The sequence below is a fragment of the Aphelocoma coerulescens genome, chromosome 1 (genome assembly GCF_041296385.1).
Source record: "Aphelocoma coerulescens isolate FSJ_1873_10779 chromosome 1, UR_Acoe_1.0, whole genome shotgun sequence".
In the NCBI taxonomy this organism is placed as follows: domain Eukaryota; kingdom Metazoa; phylum Chordata; class Aves; order Passeriformes; family Corvidae; genus Aphelocoma; species Aphelocoma coerulescens.
The window spans coordinates 30,286,313-30,314,102 of NC_091013.1; the positions used below are offsets into that span (position 1 = coordinate 30,286,313).

At 39.3% G+C, this 27,790-nt stretch overlaps 1 protein-coding gene across 6 annotated transcripts; it reads right to left on the reverse strand.

Moving 5' to 3' along the window:
• Positions 1-178: 178 nt before the first annotated feature.
• LOC138105498 (interleukin-1 receptor type 1-like) lies at positions 179-23,919 on the reverse strand. Of its 6 annotated transcripts, none has more exons than XR_011148504.1 (15): positions 23,028-23,919; positions 22,347-22,598; positions 21,562-21,748; positions 19,073-19,142; positions 16,942-17,185; positions 16,447-16,633; positions 15,511-15,673; positions 14,082-14,147; positions 13,920-13,982; positions 13,406-13,526; positions 11,203-11,351; positions 10,767-10,910; positions 9,231-9,392; positions 3,453-8,721; positions 179-2,134 (listed from the first exon to the last, which is right to left on the reverse strand). XR_011148504.1 is itself a non-coding variant. In XM_069005570.1 (15 exons), exons 4-15 carry the CDS (start codon positions 20,346-20,348, stop codon positions 8,330-8,332), a joined length of 1,764 nt encoding a protein of 587 aa, XP_068861671.1. In that variant the 5' UTR covers positions 20,349-20,554; positions 21,562-21,748; positions 22,347-22,598; positions 23,028-23,918; the 3' UTR covers positions 179-8,329. The 6 variants fall into 6 exon arrangements, 5 of the variants coding, with proteins under 5 accessions (XP_068861671.1, XP_068861678.1, XP_068861657.1 ...); XM_069005570.1 differs by adding an exon at positions 20,346-20,554 and having other exon boundaries at positions 179-8,721; positions 23,028-23,918; XM_069005577.1 differs by adding an exon at positions 20,332-20,554 and having other exon boundaries at positions 179-8,721; positions 23,028-23,918.
• Between the last annotated feature and the right edge of the window lie 3,871 nt (positions 23,920-27,790).

The following is a 27,790-nucleotide window of genomic DNA, read 5'->3' on the forward strand; positions in this document are numbered from 1 at the left end:
GGCATTTATGATCACCTGCAGGTGGGTATATCCTGCACTCCTGTATGAAATACAGGTGCAGCTCTTCAGTGTAGGTCACAAATAACTTCTGCCACGGCTCACCTCAAAAGGGCTCTGTACTCACTGCTTGAAAATACTTTGCTGACACCAAACCAGGAGCTTTTAGTGGAAGAAAAAACTTCCACTCTGCATCTAAAGCAAGGGAATTTCCACGACACTGGGGCTTGTAAAAGGAACATGGTGATCCAGGAGGTGGCCCCGCTCAGGAAATCTAAAGATCATCAGGCTGATTTGAATTATTGTCAAAGAAAAAAGCCAAGAGTAATGAATACGTCCATATTAAGTACATTTGTGGTTAGAGAGGGGTTGGTACAAAGATAAAATGGCACTTTCCTGCTTCACATGTCCCACAAGTAGCTCAAAAAAATCTTAATCAGTAATTATGCATAGTGCTGCTGTCTTGATTCCTCCTCATCTCCTCCCTTCTTCGCCAGGCCAGGCCACAAAGACTTCATAATGCTTCCAGGTCCAGGTCAAATTTTTCAAAGCATGACAAGAATTTTATTTTTTTTTCCAATTAGCATCTTACTTAGTTGACATGGTATTTAGCTACCAAAGAAGTCATATGGCTATTTTCCAAAATGACGTTTTCTTTAGCAAAATGTGTACTTCAATTTAACTCCCATTATGATGTGGCCAACAATTCTCATTTCCTTTCCTATGGAAGACCATCTCATACTATCCACCTACTCTAGAAATGAAAATAGCCACCACCCTGTATTATTCACATCCTTGAGAGAAATGTCTCAAGTGCTCTAGCCCAATTCCAGCTAGGGGCTGTTGTAATTTACAAGTGCAGATATATGAGTAAGGTGGTTGGTTTTTTGAGACACAGCTGTGTGATGCTGAGTATGAGGCCAGCTAGATGCCATCTTTTCTGGTAGGTTTCAAGGAAGAGAGATAGAATGAAGAAGAGAAACAAATGCATGGCCTGACTCACAGATTCCTGAAGCCTCACTAAAACCACTAAGTCCCACTAGCCTACCCCAGGATTCCAGTGACTGCTCATAGCCTCCCACAGCTGGGGCAGAAAACGTCAGTCTTGGCAGCACTGCATTTTTGAGGGTCTACACATGGAGCATATGGGCAGCTCTGGGACCCTTCAGTCATCAGGGGACCTTCATGTACCTTAAGGCATATACTACTACAAAGCTTTAAGAATTACCATCTGAGTGCTCACTACAAAATCAAGTACTACTGAGAGCTACTGAATTATGAACCACACTGCCCCAACCTTCTTGTGCTAATTGCTTTATCACTTTCTGCAGTCTCATCTTCACCATTACTTCTGGAACTCAGAATCATTTTGCCTGAGCCATAACCATGGCAGGATTTTTGATTTGGCTGCACTTAGTATTAATATCAATATTAACAACAACAACAACAATAATAATAATACTTTAACAGACAAAGGTCCTAGATAGACTTTGAAACCTCCCAATCACTTCCATTTTGCAAATTCTCTTCAACTTACAAACCCCGTGGCTGTAGATTATTAACTAGGGGGTTAAAAAAAAGTCCCTAAACATCATTAGGAAAAAAAGAGTTTGCAAGGTCCCTTGGGATCTGAGTACATGGTCCAAGGACACGGAACTGGGTATTGGTCATTTCAGGCAGCCAGTGCTTTCTGCTCCAGAGAATGCTGTGATGTTCCATTTCAGATGATCTTCATTATGCACTGACTGCTCCTCTCTGATGGCAGCCTTGAGGCAATTCTTCTTCAAGGATTCCAGGGGCCTACTGTCCATTTGCTGTATGGGTTCCTATAAACAATTCAGCATCCAAGACTCCAAGATTTTCTCATCATGTGACCATTGGATCCACTTGTCCCCAGTTCAGGGGACTAGATCACTAAATTAAATTAAATTACTAAATCCTCATACATCACTATGTCAAGTAAATTGTAGGACTCTCAGCTGCCTGGGTAGCACATGGCAGGCAATGATCCTCCAGCCATTATGCACAGCAGATCTGCTGGAATGCAGACCCCAGATGGTCTCCAATCATAGTCTTCTTCTTGGAATAACCAACAGTAAGTGTTGCTCAATTAGATCTAATTGACATACGCTGGAGGCTGAAAAAGAAACACAGCTCTACAGAGCTCTACTACTCCCCATTGCCCAATCAGCTCTGAGGCTCTGGATTAACAGTTGCACAGACCCAAAGGCCAAAAAATCTCATTTTCCACTAAATTCCTTAAAAAGGACAGGAAAAGCACTAAAAATAATAATTACAGTATAATTCAGAATGGCAGTTGTCAAAGTATCTTCTTTTTTTTTACTCCCTCTTGGTGTGCTTATTTTTCTTTAATGCTGCGGCTTGGCATTATTAGCAGCAAAACCTCCTTGTGATTTTATGTAAACAGTGGGGCTTTTTCCAGAAGGGGAGAGCTTCAGTCTCAGGCATCACTAGGTGGAGGCATTGCACGGCACAAGGCCGGTGTGGCTCACGGCTCCAGGGGTTTCAGGCTCCCCGCAGCCAGCTTCTATGGCAGATGTTATTAATCCCTCACCAACCCTCACCCTGGAACACCCACTCTTTTCCCATCCTCAGCTGTCTGCTCTCTTGGACGTGATCCTTTCCTTAATAATAAGCCAATTTATCTTCTAATTTAGGTACCCAACTAACTTTATGGCCCAACCCTCCGAAAATGTCAAACATGCCAAAGTTAGCAGTTTTTTAAAAGTGACAGCAGATGGTGCTGGCACCTCCTTGGCTCGTTTAAATGCATACGTGTACCAAGCCATTCAGATCTAGGATGAGGAGACATATTTTTATGAAAAACTTGGCTTTTCTTTTAAAAGTCAGCATGTGGTCTATTCTCTTCTGTCTCTGAGGAGAATTAAATCCCGTTTACTTTAAAAATACAGCAATCAGAGCCAGATATCAAGCAGAACCAGATGTCACGACCCAGAAGGGAGCATACACAGATGGAAGGCGGACATATGGCACATTAGTTCTTTCCCACTGTGAGTGTCCCTGTCCAGACAGCTCTTTAGCTTTTTCCCTGTTTGCTCCTGTAGGCAATATGTGGGGGGAGTTAACTGCCAAGTGTTTTTTCTGTTTTAAAGAGACAGATGAATGTTATTTTTTGTAACTCCCAAATACTCTGCTTAGTTGCCATTTCAGAAGAAAAAGAATTTATAAACTTCTTTACCTCTCAGTAGTGTTTTTAAACAGAATCATGGAATATTCAGAGTTGGAAGAGACCCACAAGCATCATCAAGTCCAGCTCTAAAGTGAATGGCCCATATGGGGATAAGACATGGAACCTTGGCTTTATTAGCGCCATGTTCTGACCAACTGAGCTGACCTCAGGGTACTAAAGATGCATTTGTCCTGCCATTTCTGCTATGCTCCACTTGAAATTATGTAGTTGTTTCACACCTTACCTAGAAAGTACAGATCCAGCTGGTACAGTCTGAGCGTGCTTCCATAGGAGTGAGAGGTCAGATAAGAGCAGATAGCTTGAATTTCTTTCCAAATTCAATGCTTGTCCAAGTCCCCCGATTCCATGGCACAGAAGAAATAGTTATGCTATGCATATTAGGAAAGAAAAACACCAGAAAACAAACAAACAAACCAACCAACCATGTGGATATTAGAAACAATGTGTTCAAAGAAAGAAAGAAAATGCCTTCTTAAGGACTTGTTCTCTTCACATCTTCCAGGGGACATTAGATAAACAGAGAAAGAATGTGCAAAAGAGTGAATCTCAAGGCAAAATGAAGCAGCACTGGGGTGTGTTACCATAGGTAATGCAGGAAAAGGAAGCACTCCCCTGATGCCTATAGCCAGTGAGATAAGGGAAAGAGAGAACATGGATTTTCATAATTGCTAGCAGAAATAAAGCCCATCAGGGAAAGTGTTTAATCAAAAAGAAAGAAAAAAAAATATGAGACAGTGTTCAAAATTCCCCTCCTACTACAGCAACTGCTGTGCTCCAGAAAAAAAAAAAAAAAAAAACTAGGGCAAGATCAAATGAGTGGCTGGCAGCAGAAATGAACCAGAAATATTTACACATCTTAGTCACCTGATTTGGAGCAGCAATTCAAAATCAACCTTTTTGGAGAAAAAAAATTCACCTTAATGACTTGGTGACCTTTTTATCTTTCTTCAGGGTGAAATAGGAACCTCTGATAAACAGTCAGGGCCAAGCAGAGCTCTAGCTCCAGCTGTAATGCCACAGTGACCCAGGTGGTCTCTCAGAGGGGTCACACAAGTTGTACATTTTAACTGTGCCCCCTGATGCCCAGCAGAAATTAGACTCCTTGTTTTCAATGGATTTCAACATGGGAAGCAATCTCAGAGTGGGCTGAGGAATCAAGTGTTTCTACTACTACTACTTTCTAGCTCACTTTTAATGACTAATGTTCAGTTTGTCTCAACAAATGCATCAAGCACTGGTTAATATTATCCTAAATTAAAAGAGAATAAACATGCACATCAAGTGGCATGCTTTGCCCTTACTCTTGAGAATAATGACTGTAAAGATGAGAGGACAAAATGTTACTGCTCCTGTGTTCATGAGTTGTAGCATCTCTGACTAAACCTGAGACCTGGAAATACCCTGAAGGAAAGCTGCTAGCCACTGTTTTTATTTACATGTATTCTGAAGCTCTACAACATAATACTTCCTTGGTACTTCTAGGAAAAAAGGTCTCTCCTTAGCTGAGACATCATAAATGTTAACTGTATGCTGCCTGCTTCAAGCTAACTGCAGCTATGAAAGGAAGTAGAGTCGCTGAGCTACCACAGTGTCTGAACAAGAGGCAGGATGGGCTTACCCCTCAAGCAGAAGTTCAAGCCACCAAGATACAGGGAAAATGTAAAATTGTTCTTGGACTGTTCTACTTCCTAAGATGCAATACAGACATAAATTAAAAGAAAAAAAAAAAAAAAGCAAAGCTAGTCAGGGCTGTCCTCTTTGGGGCTGTTGCATCAACTCTACTATGTCCTAACAACTTGTTCTGAGCTCAGAGCACATGCTCCCCCCGATCACATAAACTATCCATGAATTAATACAGTCATAGATGATTGTGCATGGGGAGCTGGGAGGAGACACAGCTGGGACAGGTGACCCAAGCCAACCAAAGGGATATTCCAGGTCATATGACATCATGCTCAGTGTATAAAGTGGGAGGAAGAAGGAAGAAGAAGGGGATGTTTGGAGTGATGGTGTTTGTCTTCCCAAGTAACCACTGCACATGATGGGGGCCCTGCTCTCCTGGAGATGGCTGAACACCTGCCTGCCCATGGGAAACAACAAATTAATTCCTTGTTTTTCTCTGCTTGTGTGTGTGGCTTTTTCTTTTCCTGTTAAACTGTCTTTATTTCAACCCACAAGTTTTTTAGCTTTTACCCTTCTGATTCTCTCCCCGATCCCACTGGTCAGGGAGTAAGCGTGTGGCTGTGTGGGGCTTGGCTGCTGGCTGGGGTTAAACCACAACAGATGTGTACATTAGAACGTGAAACAGGCCACATCTCAGCACGAGTTACCGCAGAGGTAAGAAAGCAGGATATGATCATGAAAAAATCGTGACAGAAGAAAAGTATCCCAGAAAGCACCAGCCTCACAGTATGGATGGAAAGATGCAGCGGAATCAGCAAATATGAAACAAGTTAATCACAAGGCAAGGAAAGGACAGTGCAATCAGGAGTACCAAATAAATTGACAGGAGCAAGCCAACAGAATGTAGTTATGGCTGTAAAACTAAAAACAGTGCAGAGAATGCTTTCACTGTATCTTATGCCACATACCATTTAGACTTTGCTCTCTGTCAGCACAAACGAACTGAAATATATCTACTACTATGTGGTGAACAAATACTCTTCCATTGATTACACTGCATTTGCCTTTTCCTTCTGAAGCTGCCAAGTTTTCAGAAGCAAATCTCTAGCCAACTAATCATTTGTGGAGTTGGGATTTGTTGGGGTTTTTTTTAATAAAGAGCAACCAGCACATCTGTCTCTATGGGATTTCTTTTATTGTACCATCAAAAAAAATAGTGTGTTTTCCTATGCGACTTGCAAAAAAACAGTTTCCAAGGAGAGAAAACAGAGATAAAATTCAGCTTCAAAATTAAGCCCCCTGATAAAAGGATAAGCCATCTCATGTCATGCTACATTGAAGTAGCTAGCTAACAATCAACCATGATAACCAAAACCTTTCTCTCACACTCACTTTCACACATGGACTCAAAATGTCTGCATAACCATACTAAATGTGGTTGTTTGAAAGAAAGTATCAGGTAAATCAATGCTGACTCACAATCATCTGTCTTCTCTTAAGAGTCTTTAGGAGTCTCATTTAGTGGAGAAATGGGAAAATTCTTATCTTAAATACTGTGGCCAACCTCTGAAAAGAACTATGAAAAAAAGCAGCCAGAAATCATAACAGCACATTCACAGAAAGAAAAAAAAAATATCAGCACAAATTGCAAATCAATTTACTTTTATGTAGTACTGCAAATCGTAGTCATTAGTTTGTTTAGTTTTTTTACTTCAAAGCATATGAAATAAGTAAGCTGAAAAAAACGAGTGCAGTTTCAACATCTTTTCCTTATTATTTTTCTCCTTCTGCCTTGAAAATAAGAGGGCCCTGTTTTTAAACACAAATCTAAAAAAAGAAGGAAACTAATTTTAAATACTTTTTTTGAGCCTGCTAAGTCTAAACACAATGTAAAAATTTGAAAATTATGATTATCTGAATTCTCTAAGTCCCTAAATTTATTTTTTAAAGTTCCAGCCTAAATATTACACATTTCCAAAGAAGACTGATTCAACATTTACTAGGACAATAGTGTTTCGTCTGATGGATCTATCCTGTTCCCAGTTTTCCTGGTGACACCTCAAAACAAGCCTCTAGTCAGTGAAGGCTCTGGAAAACTACACAGTTGTGAACCCCACAACCAGGAGAATGAGAAGTAATGAGTATTTACTATCCCTTTACAAAGAAAAAAGTACCATGAAATGCTATTGGAAATCTTTCCCTTTGATTATATATTCCCACTCCTAGATTTTGCTACAGCCCCATGAAGAATATTCTAGATATACATACCTCTGGGACCCAGCTGAAAGGAATTCAGTGACAGATGCTATCCTGGCAATAAACGTGATGTAAGAACCTACTTGACTTCAGAAAACAATTTTTAAAAAGCAAACAAAATTCTTATCTGCATTCAGATAATGTTCTTCAAAGCTGGAGCATGAAAACTCCTGCTGCATCAGACCACCTTGAAAAGGAAGCAGCATGTAATTTTCTCACCTTGATGCACACAGAAAGTAGATTGGGATCCAGAAATACCAAGATACTCCCAAGCAGTTTGATATAGCCACATGCCTCTAACTTCTTCTTTCACATAGACATGATATCACTTCTTGCCATTAGCATCTGGTCATGTTACAGAACTGGCCACTTTCTACTCTCCAGGATACCCAGCCCAAGCACAGTCCTTTGGTAGACTCTCAGTGAGTTTCTGTGCATGCAGTTAGCAAAGTTGAGACACAGCATAGAACATGTGGTTTCCAGAGTAGCAGCACAGTCTAGTAAGCTTCCCATTCTCAAGAAATCTGAACTATTTTCAGTTTCCTAAGCATTACAAGAGACTAAGTTTAAAAAGAAAACATATACCAGATATCACAGAATTGTTCAACAAATGTCTAAAAATCCACGGATTTCATTCCCTTCAATTTGCTGAACACATTTGGTACCAACTGTTCAGCAGAAACACATTTAGTGTTGTGATGAGTTTTAAATATACCTGCTATGTCATGTATTTTCCCCAACCCCTTCAAGAAGCAATAAGGTCTGTTTCTCGGGAGAAAAACTTGCACAGTGCAGATTCTTGCAGCAATGAGGAAGTCAGACAATTATGGAAAGGCAACAAGAAATGGAACAGAATGACTAGGAAAATGCTGATGACAGAAATAGACTTTTAATTTATCAACTGCATTTTTAATTTGTAAAAAAGGGACTTCATAGCTGTTTCTTCATACAACATTTATGTGGACCACAACTACTTAATAGCCTAAAACATCACCATGTTTACTTCTAATATCTGATGGAGACTAACACAACAAATTGTGTCACTATCCAAAACCCATAACAGAAATAAAGTTGCACAGAGGGTTTTTTTAGGGTGCAATTTATGGAAGGGATGAGAAGTTTTTACTCCTCAAAGAAAACATTTACTTTGTAATATAGAGACTGTGCAAGAAACATCCCAATTCAGAACTACTTCCTCATTACTATTTAAATAAGTGCCTCTTAACTTCCTTTTACTGCAGAACTGTTTGAAGTTAGGGGCAACAAACACACTTCAGAATAAGGTACCTTTTTCCTGGATGGCATTTGATAGCGCACATTTTTCCAGAATCTTGTATTTGCTGAACAAGTTTTCTCTGAGAAGTCCCCTTTCCATTGGATAGCTCCATGCTTTTGCTTAATGTATCTGATTGATTCTGGCATGCTTGTGCAGTCCTGTATTTCACCCATTTCTATAAGAATCACTTGAATCCCATCACGGATGAGAGCATTATACATAGCTAGTTGTTGCTCAGAGGTGTCTTCTAACAGGCAGCAGCTAGATGTTTCTGATCCCAAAATAATCATCAGTCTTCTGCTTTGCTTAAGGGTTTCATCAGCAACACTGACCACAGCTGTTAAGTGATGAAGGAACAATCAAAGTTTGCAAAGAAACTTTACAATTGTGGAAAATAGTTCTTCATTTTAAAATTGCACACATGTGAAGCTGTGGCTAGATCAGAGCAGTGGCTGCTTTAAGATCTTCACACTGCCATTCATGATACATGATTCATGATGCATGATTCATGATCAATTACATGACATAAAACTTATTAAAAAATTGGTTCCTCCTACCCTCAGCAGAAGATATAATTCAAAAAAAACTCAACAACATTATTAATGCTATTAAGTCTTCATTCATTCATTCATCACTAAGAAGAAAGCGCAGACCCTCATAACACCAGAACAGAATTTTCAGTAAGAAAAAAAAAGAAAAAAATTTGCATTGGGTAAATTATCCATTAAAACTAAACAAATACAGCTTTCTTTTCCAAAAATGTGGTTTTTAATTGCATAGATAAACTTATAACCTGAGAACAATGTATCAAAAGGCAATCTGTTTGCTCTGCTAATTAAAGCATACCTTCTCCTGGTAAATCATCCCTTCCTAATATGAAAAGGTTATATCCACACTGTTTTTCCAAAACATCTGGGAGTATTCTACGAACAAAGGTTTCCAGACAACAGACACTTCTGCCTTCGCTGCTTTTTGTGTACAGGACATATGCATCATAGATTTTACCATCTAAAACAAACATAAACATTTCTATTAAAAAACTAAAACTCAGAAAAATGCCTTTATTGCAAAGTTTCATTTTGGACTGTTTAGAAATAGCAATGTGGGCTGATTTCACCCATCTGACAGAATAACTTCACAGAAGTAAAATGCTCTACGAATCAAAATAAAGATGATCGGCCACAGAATCTGACTTCCTTTCCCATCATGGGGATGGATGAGTCCCCATGTGAACTGGATGCAGGACCTGGGACCTGCAGGAAGGAGCTCCCAACCCCAGAGGTGCCAGGACATTTAAGAAACACCCTCTTACCAGACTCCTGAAAGAAACTCAACAATAGTTATCTCCACTTCTGACTAACCACAAGAGAAGGTGGAAAAAAGGCAAAAGAAAGGTGGAAAAAGTCCTGTGGGGGCTTTTCACGGGGGGAGGAAAGGGCCAGAAGGCTTCTGAGGTTTTGAGAGTTAGGGCTAGATAGCAAGCAGGACTGAAAGAACCAAGCCAAAGTCAGATTTAACTCAAAAAGTTAAAAACTTTGATTTTTTTTTTTCCTTTTAATTAGAACTCTAATACAGTATTATAGTACAACTGAACTTTTGACCAGGAGTTGAAATTACTTTTCCATGAAAACATTTGGGACAGCCATGAGTAAACATTAACTATCTTAATGTATGTAATCCGTTCACTTTCAAGACATGGGGAACTTCAGACAATCTAATTCTGAGAACTGGTATGAAATAGATCTATGATGTTGCGCTTATTTCAAATTTTTCACACCTGTCCAATACATTTGTCTACAGTACATTAGACTACAACACATTAGAAGAATCCCAGAACATGGAATTAGCAGTATATTTTCTCTTTGATATGTCAACATCGTAACTGACAGGATTTAGAAGGAAAGTGAGGCTAACAGAGAGAAACTGCAAAATGAAAAAAAAAAAAACAACAAAATTAATCTCTGACAAATGAGTCTGATTTTCAAAATAAATACTTAATACACGACTTTAAACATCCAGTCTACAGGATGTAGCTCTGCTGACACCTATTGTTCATCATCAGAGTGACCATAAATCTACATGTAAAGAAACTACAGAAACGCAAAAAGCAACATGCTCATTTTGGAATAACCTATAGTTGTTTTTCACCTATCTCACTATGATTGCCTTCAATATTACACAGTTTTTATTACCTCAAGCATAATTATGTATTTTACCTATATGACTGAAAAAAATCCGGCACAAAATTTCTTTGTGCATGTCTGAAAATTCCTTATGGAAGTTCCACGTACATTGTACTAAATAATTATTTCTCAGAAGTAATAGCAGGTGAAAAAAATCAATAATCTAATTACATTTACATACCTGGTCACACTCACATACCTTCCTTACTTGTAAGGGCACAGACAGAATTACGGTACCAAAGCACCAAATCAATCTTGAACATCTTGTAGATTATTAAAGTAATAAATGTTAAAATTAACAGAGACACAAGCCCTCCAGTCAGCCATCTTTGTATATCAGGAACTGCACAAAAATATAAGAAATTTTTTTTTAAATGTTGAATTTGTCAAAATCTGATCTTTCACATAAATTCAATACAAATTTGAATATTGCATTTTTCATTCCTATTTACCTTTTTTTAAAATAACGATAAATACAATACTATAGTGATTCCTTCCCTACGCACAGGTACATGCATACTGCAAACTGTAACACCTCTGTTCTCTTTCAACGTGATACACCAGAATTTGGTATCAAAACACCTTCTGGGGAAGTAAAGATAGTCACAGGCCTCAAAAATAACAGTATTTCTTACCTTTGTGTTTTATTATAATATAGGATGCAACTTGCCCAAAGGCATTTGAAGCTTGACAGACAAATGGCTGCTCATAATCTTCACTGCTCACTTCTGAAATTATTAGCTTCACAGAATGCATGGGGCGCCCATCGTAAGAAGTTTCTCCCCTGTCCAAAAGGTGACAAATAGAACCATAAAACCACAGCCCTTTCTGGAATGGCTTCATCTCTGACATCTGCAGCACAACAATGGTCATTTCCTTCTGCAAATGTCAATTGCACTTCAAAACAGATGAAAAATTACATAATATGAAAGAAACCCAAACAGTCAGACCTCTCCTCGTACTGACATTTAGCATACGCTTTAGAAAGCATCAAGATGTTATCTTATCTGCAGCTGTGTTTCCCCTGTGTTTCTATATTTTGAAGTTGAAAAATATGCCTTACAAACCTAAATAAACTCTTGTTATGGGCTTCCCAATCTCTGTGAGAGTAGATGGAAAGAGATACTTCACAATAGAATACAACACTGAAAGAGGCCCTGGACAAGGCATCATCTTGTGTTCAGCAGCTCTGGGACAGAGAGGACATCAAAACTGGTGACATACAGCAGACAACACCAATTCACAACGTGATTCCAGCTACAGGGAGTGGAGTTTAGAACATGCTTCAACCCCATGGGTCAGAACAGACTCATAACAGCTGTTTGTCTCAGGCTGCACCGTTAAGAGACACAGATTATCCCCCACTCATTGTACAAAGATGTAAAAAAGCTCATACAGCAATTCAGTTAGCTGTGTACCATGACATGTGACTAGTGTGAGAACTAAACTTTTTAACCACCAGCAAAATAAGGGACACCATTACCTTGTTAACAGCAGACCTCAAATGCAAAATTAACTAACTAGTCTACTTTGTCAAGCACTCTTCTTTCCTGAAAGCATAGTAGAATGCAAAATAAAAGCTTGAAACATATCACAAAGGGCATACATAGGCCCACATGAACCACTTTCTAAGCAGAGTTGCAGTAATTTGAACACTGTAACAGGGAATGAATGAACCAACATCACCAGTGCAAGTGACTAATGGTTGCAAAGATGACCGTGTAAGTGCTAGGAAGTACAAAAAATAACATTGCTTTTACGATATCAATTCAGTGACCATGTATCTCTGCATTATGGCCCAATAGTTTATGGCATTACAATTCTTTATGATGTATAATATAATACTTTCGTATTGTGTTTTCTCACCCATTATAGCACCCAAATAATTCAACATTTTATTTCTCCCTTTTTTATGATGAAAACTTATTTCTTGCAACTGTATTCTTACTTTGAGGACATTATTCTCTTTCCTTAATTGATTTTTTGGTAACAGATAGTGCTCCAGAATTTACAAAAATTATCACATTTTTTTATTCACAGCGCCACCATAAGGGCTGACAATAAAACCTGAAATTTTTAGATCAAAGCCTGTAATGTCTAAGAAAATTTCAGATTCCCTCTTGCTCCAATTTCGGTTTGTTTTTCCAGTCAGGTATAATTTCTCTTCTTCTAATTCCATTTAACCTGCTTTTCACCATCAGCTTATCTCTCACTTGCCCTTCACATACTTTACTCAGTCCAAGTCCTCCCAAAACCCAGCTCGTCACCAGAAATCTGTCTCCCTTTTCTCTTCCGAACCCTAAGCTTCAGTACAAATGCCCTCAATTAAGTCTTCCATTAAATGCTCTTCAGTTGATCTCAGTTAAATTTCTCTAAATTAACGCTCTTAAACCTAGAAATCTCAATTTTTCCTGTATAGCACAGATTTGTCCTCTTGCAACCTTTCAGAGTGGCAGATGTGGAAAACAGAAGAAAGAGACAGTCTGAAGATCATGCACCTGAACACGCCTGATCCGACCAAAAGAGGTCTCTGCCAGGCCAGAGCCTGCTCACAATTATGGGACTGTAACAAAACACCTTTTCCCAACACGGGAAATCAAGACAGATTTTTTACAATGAGCAAGAAAAGCCCAATCCCATGTGAAGCCCATGTGCCTACTATGTTTCAAGTTTCTATTTCAAAGCAGGAAGTGAGTCGGAGAAGGCAATCGTTAGGAGTTTTTAAGAAGAATGCTATTTAAATCAAGGGAGGAATGTTGCTAAATGTCTTAATGTCAGAGGGAGGAAGTTCAACTTTGGTTGCCAACACAGTATTTTCTTATCTGAAAATATACTTACTCATAGGGACTTGCAAAAATTCTGCTCATATAAAATACATCAATATACACACCGTTGCCTGTCCAGTACACCTCATACCCATCAGCACCTGTTGTATTGCAATCCACAGTAACCTGTGAGCCTATAAAATTGTGTTACAAAGTAAAGAGTTAATTTCCATAACCTAATTAAAGTCTATACAGTTCTGTCCACAGATTCACACACACACCAGCTAAGGATGGTACTAAACCCCTTCAGAAAAGTTACTCTAACAGAGGGTCTATATTCTCAGTGATCTGCAGCTCCAGAAAGAGAATGGTAGGATGGAAGAAGCTGAATCCAGGAAGAAGATGCTTCCCCTGGCACATCACTTTGCCTGCAGATTTGAGATGGACCTGTTCTTAGAATCTCTTTCACAGTGATGGAAAGCAACAGATGTGACAGATAATCACTTGGGTTCCCTACAGCTTTCCTTGCATCTGAGAAATTTCTTTAGGACTTTGTAAGCAACATGCATCATTTCTTTCCCACTCACCCCTCATTCCTCCTTTGGGAGAACAACATGGGGAAACTGAGCTGGTCACTGAACTAGTTTTTTCTAAAAACAAAACCAAGAAAGCACAGAATAGGACACTCCTTGAGAATATATTTTCACTAGGATACAAATTCATATTTTCTGATAGATAAAACTACTTACCAAGTTCCACTTCAATGGAGTTGTTTCTTGGGTAAAATATTTCTGGAGGCTTTTTTGGTGGGGTCACTAAGCAAAAGAAAGAAAGTGCTTCTCAGAAAACCAGGGGCAGTTGAGTCTGTTCTATGTTCTATAACCCAAGTATAACCTAAAAACACCCCCTTACTAAAGACAAAGTTGTCAGCCATTATATAACAAAATATCACTCAATACTGAAAGTATCACATCTCAGGTAGTCATTATTTCTGACTTGAAGCTAAACTATCCTTCACTCCATCTCTTCCAAAATGTAATGCCACAAATCTCCACACACTTGTGGTGGTCTGGCTGTTCCATGGCATAAAAACTCTGTAATATTGCATACACAGCTGCTGAGAAGGGTATGGGTAAATATCTAGAGTATTAACTGTCTACAGTCTGGATAGCCTGTCACCAAGCGTCCCACAGATACAAACTGCAGCCAAGTACTTTTAGAGTACAGTTCATCTGTTTTCGACTTCTGCTATTCATAAGGGGAAATTTCATTTCTATACTCTAGTTAAGTACCTTGAAGTTCTTCCCACAGTGCTATCTATAAGGAACTATAATACCAGTGACCACTTTTAGATGTTTACAATTAAAAGTACATATACGACACCCTCCAAGCAAACATATAAATCATAAAGCAACTCATTTGAGCCCCCTAGCAAAGTACACAGGATTATCCTGAATGTATTCTTCCCTTTTCCTTCTGAAAAATGGGTCTGCATTATTATTTGGACCTCGAATTAGTATAAACTTGTTCAGCTGGAGTCTTCAAAAACCACTGAGCTACCTCCAGTCACTTGCAGCAAAGGAGTGATATGATTTTGTCTCTACTGAGAGGTAGAAGCTGAAATTTCATTAACAGAGAAGTTCTAGAGACAAATTTTGAGACCAGAATCATCATTTCATTTGATCCAACCTTATGTTCCTCAATTTTGTTTATCCATATCATTTACATATGACATTATATGAAAGATACATGCTCATATATATTCATACACACCACTATATACACACATATGTATGCATATATATGCACACAGAAAAAAACAGGCAAGGCTCTTGCATTAGGAGGATGATGTGAAAGAGAAAATAAGATGGGCAGGATAGAGGGCACAGTAGAAAGTACTGTGCCACCAAGCCTTACAGGGCATCTGTTCAGGGACTTTGGCAGCTGGTCTGGATAGCAGATCTTTGACAATACTGCAACTTTGAAAAAGGGAACAGATCTTCAACAACAGACAGAATATCAATACCCTCAGTCAGCATTTATTTCCTTCACATTTAGGTGAAAAACAGTAGCCCTAGGCATGCCAATCCACAGATTAGGTCTTTCCACTTTAGTCTTTAGAAATTAGTGAGAAAAGTTTGGAGTTGTTAAGAGCACACAGTGAAATTATTTACTCACCTTCTACAATCAGACTGATGTCTCGTGAAATGTTATATTGTTTCCCATTGTAGGTATATGCTGTTTCACACGTATAGTTTCCTCGATCATGTACAGTCACATTGAAAATTATAAGGTCACGGTTTGAGAGGGCAAACCTTTTTCCTTCCAGCAGCTGGCAGTCCTAAAAGCGTGTGGAGAACTCCATTAATTCATATCACTGTATATTTCCATGGTTTGTCTCTCTTTAATGCAATCTGAAGTTTCAATGGGCCACAGCATAAGGATGGATAGCCTGCAGAGGCTGAGGAAGAGTGAGGGCAGTGGAATATAAAGAAATGCACTCTTCACTTCAGCTGAGATTTTAATTTAAAGATATCCAGGTTCATTCCCTTTGGAAAACAACTTTCAATATTAGAGAAAAAAAGAAAGTAAAACGTGGGTTGTCAGTATCTGCAAAAGTATTCATCAGTGAAGAATCACCCAATAATTAGACTTCATTTTTTAAGGAACCTCAGTACTACTGGTACCATGCAGACTGCATGGGCCTGAGGCAGGAATTTGGCAGAAGACACTACATTCTTGTAACAGAAAGAGCCTTTAAGAGAGCATGAACACTAAATAGAATAATTTAGTAGAACTGTATTGAGCACCTAACGGATATGCCATAGTAAATCTGTTTCCACACAAGGCAGGTTTTCCCTGGCAGGTAAACAGATGTCACCTGGTAGGTACGTGGGTCATAGTCACTCCTACATCTCAGCTGAATTTCTGCCCTGATAATCAAAAAAACCTTTAAAAGATAGAAAGTCTTAATCCTCTTCTAATTTTTTTTAAAATCATTTTTCTCCAATTTACAGAAAATCTTTAGTTCTTCTGCTCCACTTCTCAAAGATCAGTGATTTTTATTTTAAATAATGGACAGCTATAATACAGTACAAAACACCATGTTCTCACCTTATACCAACGAACAGGCTGAATATTCTTCTCATTCCTGAAATAATCCAAGTGTGGACACACAACCTTTGCAGATGATGATGTGAATATCACCTCCTCTACAGCAAATTTTTCATTTAAGCATAAACCATCAATCCTCTTGAAAACTGTTACTTTTGTACACATTTTCTTGCAGCTTGTCAAATTCCTGCAATTAATAGAACATAATTAAATTAACCTATTTCGCATATTTTGCAGGTCAAAAATGTATGGCATTCTTTTTAAAGAAAAAGAAGAAAAAAGGTTTACAGTTTCTTTAAAAGATTTACTTTTGCCTACAAGGAAAAAAAAAAAAACAAAACTAGACTTAATTTCCCCAAACTAAAGTTAGTTTTTGTAGATGCACTCCCTCTTCTTCATTAGTATTTCTCTTACCCTCAAAATTTTATTTCCTTTCTAAAAGTTACTCACTTTTCAATTCATTTCTGTAAAAATAATTTTTTTTTAAATTTTCACCTTATGACACATTCATAATCTCCAGAATCTTCTAACATTGCAGGAAGAAACCAAATTAAATTCTTCTCCTGATGAATTCTAGACAGTTTGTCTCTAGGCACTGCTGTCTGGTTACCAACTTTATACCACGTTAAGTTGTAGTCTCCACTTTTCAAGCTCTTTTCCAGTGAACATTTAATAGCAAGAGGCTGCCCATCAAGCACAAGACTTTGCCTCAACATCACATCATAGGCTTCACCTTTCTCTAGAGGAAAGAGATAAACATTAAAGAAAAACTCAAACACTCCACACGAATATACTAAACTCATTTCCTGATTATATTTATAAAATTCATTGGAGTTTTCACCTCCATTCTCAAGTCAGCTACTAAAAATACAATTTTAATCCCTTATCTTTACAGCTGAGAGAGTACTACTCAGTGGTATACAGATATAATTATGCCACTAAAATGAAATGCTGTTTTTTGAATGCAATCTTTACACTCAGTAGATTGTCTTTGTTTGCAGCAGACTTGCCACTTGCATGTTTTTTTTCAGATGCAAACTACTAAAGTACTTGTGTTTCTGTCTCATGGGCATGTACACAAACACACACATGCACACAAATTTCACATTTAAGGTCTTTATTTTTTAACTTCACTTAACTGTGGTCAGAGTAATCCTTTAAGATACACTATGCTTTTGATACCTAAATGCCCTAAGAGAATACTGAAGTTAAAGATTGTGTTGTACAAATATTAAGTTTGCTGTGGGAATTTCAACTCACCCTTTATATTATGAACATTTGGAGAGGAATCATTACAATCACCAATGAGCTTATTTTCTTTACTCCTGACACAGACTCATGCAGCAAAAGAGCAACACCAAGAGTTCCATTTGGGCTTTTTTTTTTTTTTTTCCTGTAATATGACTAAAAAGGCACCAACTCTGGATATTCCCAAGTCAGTAATATATTTATCTAAACTTCCTTGCTTTGTTATTATATAAGAACTGCCACAGACAGTCATGCAAGTGTCTGTTTAGCCCAAAATCCTGTCTCTGATAGCAACCAGTGCCAAATGTGCAGAAGAGAGGTCACAACAAATACTATACTACTTTGATTTCAGCCCCTTTCTTTCCTCTTACCTTCTGCATGAAAAAACATTCACTGGATTTTATAAATTCTCTGAGTATCATGCATTTCTTGTTATAAGGAATGGTAAAATTCCTCTTATCTGCCTATTCTGCAGTATTTACATTTTTATAGACTGTCATCCCATCTTGATTCTGTCTCTAACTCAGAGTCCTCCTTCATTTAGAGACTTCCCATATGGAAGCCATCCTGTATCAGACAACACTGTCACTCATCTCTCCACCTCTTCTGATACCATATTTCTGAGATGGAGACACCAGAACTGCAGAGTTCAACTGGCACATATTCACCATGGGGTTAAAGGGTAGCATAATGAGCCACCAATGCTCCCTCATGGCAAAAAAAGGCTAGCAGTGTCCTGGGCATTAGGACCTGCCACATCTGAATTTACTGGAGAGAGTCCAGCACATGGCCACAAAAATGATTAAGGGAGTAAAAACACCTCTCACTTCATTAGAGGATGAAAGAGCAGGAACTGCTCAGCCTAGAGAAGAGAAAGTCTGAGGAGTGTGTGGGTGGATCTTACCAATGTGAGTAAATACCTGATGGGAGGGAATGAAGATCAAATAGACAGACTTTTGCCAGCTTTACCCACCGACAGGACAAGAGGCAATGAGCACAAACCGAAGCATAAAACACTCTCTGAACACAAGAAAAGATTATTTTTTACTGTAAGGGTGATCAAACACTGGAACAAGATGCCCAAAGAAGTTGTGGAGTCTCCATCTGCAGAGATATTCAAAACCCTCACCCTGTGAGGTTAGACTAGATAATGCCAAGAGTTTCTTTCCAACCTAAATGATTCTGTAATACATTAGTACATAAAATACCATGTATTATGTTTTATAAGAGAGGTTCCTGCTCTTGGGACTATGTAAAAAAACTCAGTGGCATGCATGTACATTTTATTATTACTGCCATTTTCACAGAAAGTTAGTACTACTTGTGTGAAAAAAAAAAGTTCCAGAACAAAATTTTCCATAGCCACCAATAAACTTACTTGCAATAATTAAAGACAGAAATGCTGTTGCAATGTTACATGAAAACAGTGTTTTTGCTGTCATGTTTCCCTGCAGAAATGGAAAGAGAACTTTCAAATAGTGATTCCCAATATGAATTTCTACAATTTAAAGTAAACATTTGCATTACACAATTAACATATTACACAATTAATACAGGAACTACACAGTTAATAGAGGACCCATGAAATACAGGAATTGCCTTTGACTTGTTTTGAGCCTGTTACCTGCTTGTTTTAACTGACAGCTTCTAATTATTACACCAGAAGAAAAAAAAAATGAGTGAACATTTCCTACTTCAGCTTGTCAAGCACTTGATTTTTTTACATCTCTAGCACACTCCTTCCTGCCTCTTCCCTTCCCAAGCTACAGTCTTAGATTCTCTAACCCTCCCTTGGATGGAATCTGATTTCATAATTCTGACTTTTTTTGCTACCCACTTCTGTACTGCATCCAGTTATGCTACAGCCTGTCTGAGATGGGGAGGACAGGTTGTAGCATACAGTTTTCAAAACATAAGGCACTTTGGATTTATAAACTAAGACAGTTACTGGTTTTTTATGGAATTTTTTCCTAGTGATTTCTAACCATATCTTTGTTCTTTGACTATTGACCTGATATTTCCATGGGTGTATATAGTAAAGTTTCAAGATCTCATCATTGAGTGCCAAGAATGAGGCAAACTCAGTCAGCTGTTGAGCACATGTTGTTAGGATTTTGGCCATATGTTTTCATTTTAAATTTTCTTTACATTTCTCCACAACAATCTTCTTCTGCCATTATTACCCAGTCATTTACTATCATGACATCTTTCTGCCATTCTTTGCAATTTACACCTCCATGTTCTAGCCTGAATAGCTTTGTATCATTGGCAAATTCTGCCACTGAAACAGATTCCCTCTGTCTCTATCATCAAAATACACCCTGAGCAGAGGAGCTGTTTGGGACTCTAGTAGTGATGTTTCTTCACCTAAAATCTAGGCATTTATCCTTTACATGCTTACTTACATACTTGAGAATGACTGTTAGGACTCTTTAGTAGTCCTCTGATCCCTAATGTGTTTGGAGAAGGATCTATTAGTGGCATGTCTCTGACAAGCTGATCCTTAACCTGACCTGCCTTACTGGTTTTTCTTTTCTATTCAGCCTACCACAGTGTTTTACAGCACAGTGAGAGGGACAAGTGCAACTATTCCAACTGAAGGATGAGCAGGAGAACCCCCACCCTGTTGTGACATACATTTAGCTGATCACCATTTTCTACTGGAGTCAAAGATGACACTTCCGGCTGCCGTGTCTTGCTCCACCAGACTGACTCAGAAGCGTGCCATGCATTGAGTCATCCACACTGCTTCTTGCACAGCCTGCTTCCCTTTCTCTTTCCTCCTTGCAAATTTCTATTTAAATTACCAGGCAGGTATTTTCTTGCCTAGGTCTAAGATGGGATGAGTCCATGAAAGAATCTTGAACATAGAAATACACAAAACATTAAAATCTCTGGAGGTAGGTTATGCGTGTTTGTACAAAAGCTACAACTTTTTCTGTGGATACAATATTGCTGCTAGCAAGAATTTTCTTGCTTCTTTCTAAGCCCGTGGGATACTTTTCTCTCTCACGAGCAGATTAGCAGAAGTTCTATGAACACCTGCGACCTTGTAGAACTATGTTTACAGTACAGTAGAAAAATATTTTGACAATGAATGTTTAGGATTTCTAGCCAATCCACCCAGGGGGTGGCTGATCCTTTGTCCAATTAGACTATGAAGAAAAAAGTCTATAAAAGAGTTTGTAAAATAATTAAATAAATCAATCTTGCTGCACAATTCCTGCCTGTTGGATCTCTCTCCTCCTCCCTATGGCTGCGGGATACAGTAATATTTTTCCATTAGTTGTGATGAATGGTAAATCCTAAAAATCTATTTTTAATTTTAAAAAAGATGGAAATATTGTAATGGAAATAATTTGAACATAAAACAGGATTGAATAGACTCCACTTATGAGCAGGTATTTTCTTTATGACTTCTCTGAATCACTGTTTTTTCACAAACTTTGTTCTATTAAAACACTACCTTGCTCTAGTGTTCTGTCTCACACAAGCTCTCTCAAGAAGTTTTTTGTCCCACCAATAGATTCAGCAGATGCAGAAGTAGTATTTTAACACATCCTAAAAGAAAGTCTTCCAGGATCCTGCTATAATTTCAATGTTTTTGCTTTCTATTTAAATTTATAATTTACTCTTTGGTCAACATAGAAGACTTGCAAACATATATACAGCCTTGTGTAAAACCATACACACAGACTACTTTGAGGACACTTCCTCGTCTCTCACTTCTCACATGAAAAATTTACATTTCTATGGAAGGTAGACACAATAGCAAAATTAGGCTCTTCTCTGTACATGCATTCACATAAACAATGATTAACATAACATACATACGACTGCAGAATCAATTGCAAATGTTTTTCCTACCACATTATGCCATGATAAACAGCTAAATTTCTCCCTTTTCCCAGCCATTCTGTCCACATCTTGAGCACTCAATCGACCTGTGGAGCTTTATCATTCAGGACAGACCAGCTCTAGTGATCTTTGCCCAGATTTTCCAGAGGGGAAAAAAAATTCCAGGTATGCGAAGCCATGTCCATAAAGTTTCACCCTGAAAGGAAATATTTCTATCAATTGCAGTTAAAAAAAATTATTACAACCAACTCCCCTAAAAAACCCCATCAACTGTCTGAAAGAGGTCTTCAATGATACACGCATCTAAATTACAATTACAGCATCCGTGATGTCATGTAGGCATAATTTTCATGAAAATTTCTCATTTAATTGGCATAAACACCTTTTCATCTGCTTTTTAGTCCTTTCAAAGCTGATCTACTCAATAAAAAAAAAAAAGCCTCCTCGGCACTTCAAAGGATCACAGGTTTCACTGATTTTGGCAAACTCGTGGCAGGTTTCTTTGAATCACTTACTCAAAAGCACAAACTTATTCAAACATGCAAGAGTCCTGAGAACTGAGAGAACCAACAGGAAATCAGAGGATCACACTATTTCTGGTACATAAACCTAGGAACATTTCAAGTCATAAAAAATGCATAAAAATATATATATATATTCATATTCCCATAAATGCTTCTATTAACTGCAAGGTATGCCATGCCTCTTCTAGAGAGATTAATCAAGTGTCTCACTTTTGATCTAGAAAAAAAAAATGATGACAACAAAAACATATATTCCTTCGCTGTACATACCTAGTCAGTGTGCAAGAGCTGGGTTAGCCCCGTCGGGTTGTAGTGACAGTACTGCGACTATCACGATAGCCGTGTTTCTGTGAAAGGCTGGCATCCCTCAGCGGGCACGGCAGAAATCATTTTCCAATACTCTTCATTTAAATTGCGACGTATTCCTGGAATGATTCCCTTGGAAGGGGCTGTGGCTCCTGGGCGGTGCAGGGACCGCCGGCCCGGGCAGGGTGACCCGCCAGGCTCAGTGCCGAGGGGCAGCTGCGAAGAACAGGGACTCGCTGGCTTTCTGTCAGGAACCGAGCCACGGACAGGGCTGACCTTTTAGAAGAGGTTTCACTCCTACTCCTAAACTGTCCCCAGGCCCCAGTTTCCCCCGCAGACACTACCTCGGTCCGAGCCACCTCCCAGCCCCAGAAGAGGGGCGTCGGAGCAAGCGCGACCATCGGCGCAGCCCTACGGGTCTCCTCCCCGGCTTGTGCCGCCTGGCCGACGCCGTCCGCCCTGTCACAGGGCCCACGGAGAGCAGCGCTCCGCACCTGCCCGGCCCCCGCCGCCCGTACCCGCTGCCACCCCGGCTCTCGGGGGCCGGGCGCGACCCTGAGCCCCCGTCCTGGCCGGCTGCCCCCGCCGCGGCACGCCGAGCGCCGGGGCCGGGCCAGGGCCCGGGGAATGCCCGGTGCTGCCTACCTGCTCCGCGGGGCGGGGGAGCCCCGCTGCCGCCTCCCCGACAGCCCCGGCAGCCGCGGGACGGCGGCGCCGCTGCCCCGGCCCGGACCGCTCCTCCCAGCGACGCCTCCTCGCCTTCCCTCGCCTGCCGCCTGCAAACCTGGGTGTCCCCAGGACGGTGAGGTGGCCCCGGGGCAGGGCACGGCCATCTCCCGTCCCCTCCCCGCCCCGGCGCAGGTAAGAGGTGCTGGTTAAACGCAGGTTCCGAAAAACAAAGCGTTTGAGCAAAAGTCACTGTTGAAAAAAGACTGAGCTCAGCCAGCCACCCCAGCCCCTCGCTGCTGCGGGCTGGGCTCACCCTCCGCCCCAGGAAATCATCCAAGTAAAGACTGCGAGATCTGAGGTGACTGAGGTTTGTTTGCTTGCTCGCTTTTTAAGTACGAACAGCTGCAAAGCACCCTAGTTGAAGAGACCGTGTCACTGGAAGAGAAGGAGCCCTTCAAGACTCTACGGACGCTGTTGGCAGCACCATCTCGGGGACATCAGCAGATTTATTTGCTTCTTCAGTAGGCTGCTTTGTGTGCTTGGTTTGAGTTAACCAGACTGTCACGGAGATATTTGGAAGCTTGAACGTACAGGTTTAGTCTCATTTAGTCACTAAGCTTTTATCTACAAATCTAACAGCTACTCAGCAGTCCTGACATTTTATAGAGATTACTTAATTCGTGGCTGTTCTGGGAACAGTATGTTCTCTAGATTCTAGTGACACCTAGTTCTCTGCTTCACTCTCACACCACAGCTGGAGCCAGAGTTTTCAAAGCAGAAGTTCCTCAAACTATTTTGTTAAACACATAATCAAATATGGGCAATTTAAATGCTGTACTGCCACTTACTTGTTGACTAACTACTAAACTAGATATTAAGGCAGAGGAAGGCTCTTTCTAACGTTCCTCACAAAGCAGGTAGCAATCATGCCCTTTAGAACTATCAAGGTAGATGTTCTCATTATGGTTAAAAATATAAAATATAAAATATAAATATAAAAATATAAAATAAAAAATAAAAAATCATAACATTTGCTAAGCAAATTACAAGTATTCTGCAAAAACTGTGGAGAATAATCCAGGCATGTCCAGTCCCTGTCTGTTTTTTTCATTCTGCTTCTGGTACTTCTTTCATTGCATGTTCTGGTGCTATTATATTTACCAAATGGAAACATGTTCAAACATGCTGTCCACTGTTTGGTAGCTGCAGATAAGTAAAGATGAAAGATTACGCCCTGCTATGCCTGCATATACTGTCTTCCATCAAAACAAGGTATGTAGTGCTATCTGGAGGCACATTGCAACACTTCCAGGCACAAAACTGTTGGGAGGTACACAGAAAATTAATTCGTTCCTGATTTGGCGAACACAGCAGGATTTATGCAGTCAGCTTGTCTCTCTTTGGTCACCACTTATATCCATATTTAATTTTGGAAATGTTTCTCATTAACTCCTAGTGTTAGGTCAAACAATGCAAGATTATGCAAGATTTTGCAAGATTTTTAGTTTCTGTATTTTGCATCGCCAAAAAAATCTGTGAGCTGAATCTGATTATCATAAAGGCAAGAGAGGTGTCTACTTCACTGCTCTAGAAGCGCTGATTTTTAAAAAATAATGATTTTTTTAAGAATTGTTTTTGAGTTACACATGGTAGAGGTTCTGCTGTATGCAGTTGTGATGGGTTTTTTCTCCTATATTCATTGTAATACTACTAATAGGGAAAAAATATCTCCAGTAAAAATGTTTCTGGTATAAAACAGTTAAAATATTATCAAAATGAGCAGGTAAAATGAGAGCTATTCAATCGTTCAACTATTCATTGAATGTGAACCAGAATTCAGAAAAAAAAAAAGTGTAGTAAAGCTGAAATGGCTGGATTTCATGAAACAGCAAAAATACACTGACCATGGAACTCACAAGACAAAAATTGCAGAAGAAAACAAAGAAGTGGGTTGTCTGAGGAAAGTGGACATTAATACTAGTCTGCATGAACATTTGGTATAGTCACAGGGACAGTTCAAAGCAGACCAAGAATCAGCAAATTCACCGAAGATGATGCTAAGCAAAACGTTATCCAAACATCCTCCTTATCAGATCTATGCAGTGAAATCTACTTTTTCTTTTTTTTTTAATCTATGAGAACATTCAGGAGTATTTTGCCTCATAAATCTCTAAAACAGAATAAGCAGTCATAATTCACGCAAGGAGAGCTCTAATAAAGTTCATCAGTGCCATCTTTTAAAATTGATTGCAGCAGAGCAATGATCATGGTGTATCTTTCTGCAGCTGAGAAAAAGTTCAGATAAGGCGATTTCTGTGCAAATTAAGAGACTGGACTTGAGGATAGCATTTGGTGTATAGCATTTGTACAAAGTGTGTATGCTAAATAAGGTATCACTGAGAAGTCCTTTTTCCATCAGGTGGTGGCACCTGCCTTCTTTATTTGATAAATGTTATATAGCCAATGAAGGGAGCACAGTGTTGGCAATAAATAATTCAATCCTTTTGAGTTATGCTTAGAAGAAAATCAGAGAGACTTCCCTTAGGGAGGGATGGGATGGAAGTTGCCTAGGATGAATTTAGAACATTGCCTTTCATTACCACAAACCTCTTATTTTCCTACATCATCCAGTAGTTTTGTACCAGCTTTCAAGATCACTTGTCTTTCTCAATTTACAGAATTGACAACTTTCCCTTTTCACGTATATAATCTCCTTGGGGCATGTGGCTGCATTAGTTAATTTGTTTGGATCAAGAGAGCACTTGTGTCACAAAATAATCCTGGAGCCCATCAAACGAGTTCCTTTCAGATGAGGCAAAACTTGAACATAAACTCCAGCTAGCTGGGCAACCTATCAGCAGGGCCTGACAGCAGTTAGTCTGAAATTATGTCTTTTCAAACATGCCTTGTGTGGTCACCAGGTCTTCCACACCAACTGACTTGAACTGCAAAAATCAGAACAATACTTGCCCTGAGTTTTTTAGGAAAAGTGCCAATGGCAAGCAAACATAGTTGTTAGGGTTTTTTAAGGCAATTATACAATTCAGTAATCTCACGTTTTACCTGTGCCTGGTAAATCATCCCTTCTCCATGAGAAGAGACTATAGTCATACTATGTCTCTAAGACAGACAAAAGTATATTTAGGGCAAAACTGTGGTTTTTAGCTACAATCATATTTTTTGGGTTTGGCTGCAGTAGGTATTTATCATACAGCTTTCTCATCTGAAACTGGGCAGGGCAAATTAAAACTTAAACAGAGTTTTAAAGCACTTTATGTATGTTTTTATACCATTTCTACTTTAAGTTTCGTTGCACAGGGTAACTTTGATGAAGACATTAAGATTATCATTATACGTACAAATCTTTTAAAGCTACAAGAATAAAAAATATTAAGAAATGTAATTGCCGGTAATTATTTAGATACAGTTAAAGCTGCATAAAACATGTATGTATTACATGATTTGAGAACAGAAAAATCTTCTATTGAGGAAGAAGTATTCAAAACCACTGTGATCGGCAGGGTATGCAAAAATTTTGATTTAGAAAGATTAAGGTCGGGGAGGAAAATTGGAAATTGAAAATATGAAAGTAATGTTGCAGTGTTTCGTTGCATCACCTTAGTCTGTTGTTTTGTTTCAATATCCTTATTGCCTTCATTGTGGTAACCAGTTGTCATGGTGAGCAGAGAAAGTTGAGCTACACTGCAAAGCCAGAGCTGCAGGGCTAACTGGGAAGCCATCTAGCAAAAGACGACAGCAGATGCTTGGAGAGGAAGAAGCCAAGGTGTGGCAGTAGTTACTGCCATGGAGAGAACTTGCCAGGGGATTAGCCATGGCCTTCATATTGATGTTTTCATTAGCCCTGGTACAAAAAAATTGAAGTTTCCCTATGTAATTTACCAATGGCACAATAGTTAGAAGTATGTGACCCTGCAGCTTGGCTCATAGTGATTTTTACCCACTTACTCGTCCTGCACTCAGAAATCACACCATTTTATTTTCTTTAATTGCAAACACAAAATCATTTGCCATCCAGAATCACAGACTAAGGAGAATTGTGGGTCAAGATTCCTATGACTCACAAGTATATCTTTTAAATAAAAAAAAAGGGAATAGCAAATGCTGCCTTAAATCAGGTGAACTGAGAAGTAACAAAGGCACCTGCAATGCACTGATGCAAGTCTTCACTATAGATTCCAGTGAGAAAGGTGCTCAGACTCCATGGGATATTGATTTAAATTTGGGTTATTTGAGATAACCTGAGAAGGTAAAAGGAGATAGCACAGATAATCTTACGTCTCTTCTGATGCTGGGAACCCAGAGCTGTGCTCTCTCAGACAGACCTCTAGTCAGGGCTTGCCACACCATGCAAATCCCATCTGTGGGGATGTTTGCCAGCACTGAAGGCTTTAGGGTTTTTACAAGGTGCCCTCAGAAGTAGAAAATTCTGTTCATCATCTTTACTGTCACACAAAAAGATGGTGTATGAAAACAGGCTGTTTCACTTTGAGTTAAGCTGAGATATGCGGGAGGAGCTGTTGCCAGGTACCAAGTGGGAGCTGCCTAAAGCTTCTCCACACAGGTGAGCTGGCTCCAGCTGTACCTGCAGCATGTGGTACATCCAGCACAGCTCAGGCCTGCACCCACTTGCATCAGCTCTCCCATGGATCAGTAACTTCTGCATGCCCACACATCTTCTGTTTAGGACCTTGACAACAATCTTCAAGGTACTGGCCCAC

Coding starts and splice junctions, on each gene's coding strand:
- LOC138105498 (XM_069005556.1), bottom strand. CDS start 21,609: ATGGCTGGGAAAAGGGAGAAATTTAGCTGTTTATCATGGCATAATGTG. Junction 11,352..13,405: donor ATTTTTGCAAGTCCCTATGA/GTAAGTATATTT, acceptor CCTTTTGGACAG/GGGAGAAACTTCTTACGATG. Junction 10,911..11,202: donor TATTATAATAAAACACAAAG/GTAAGAAATACT, acceptor ATTTTTGTGCAG/TTCCTGATATACAAAGATGG.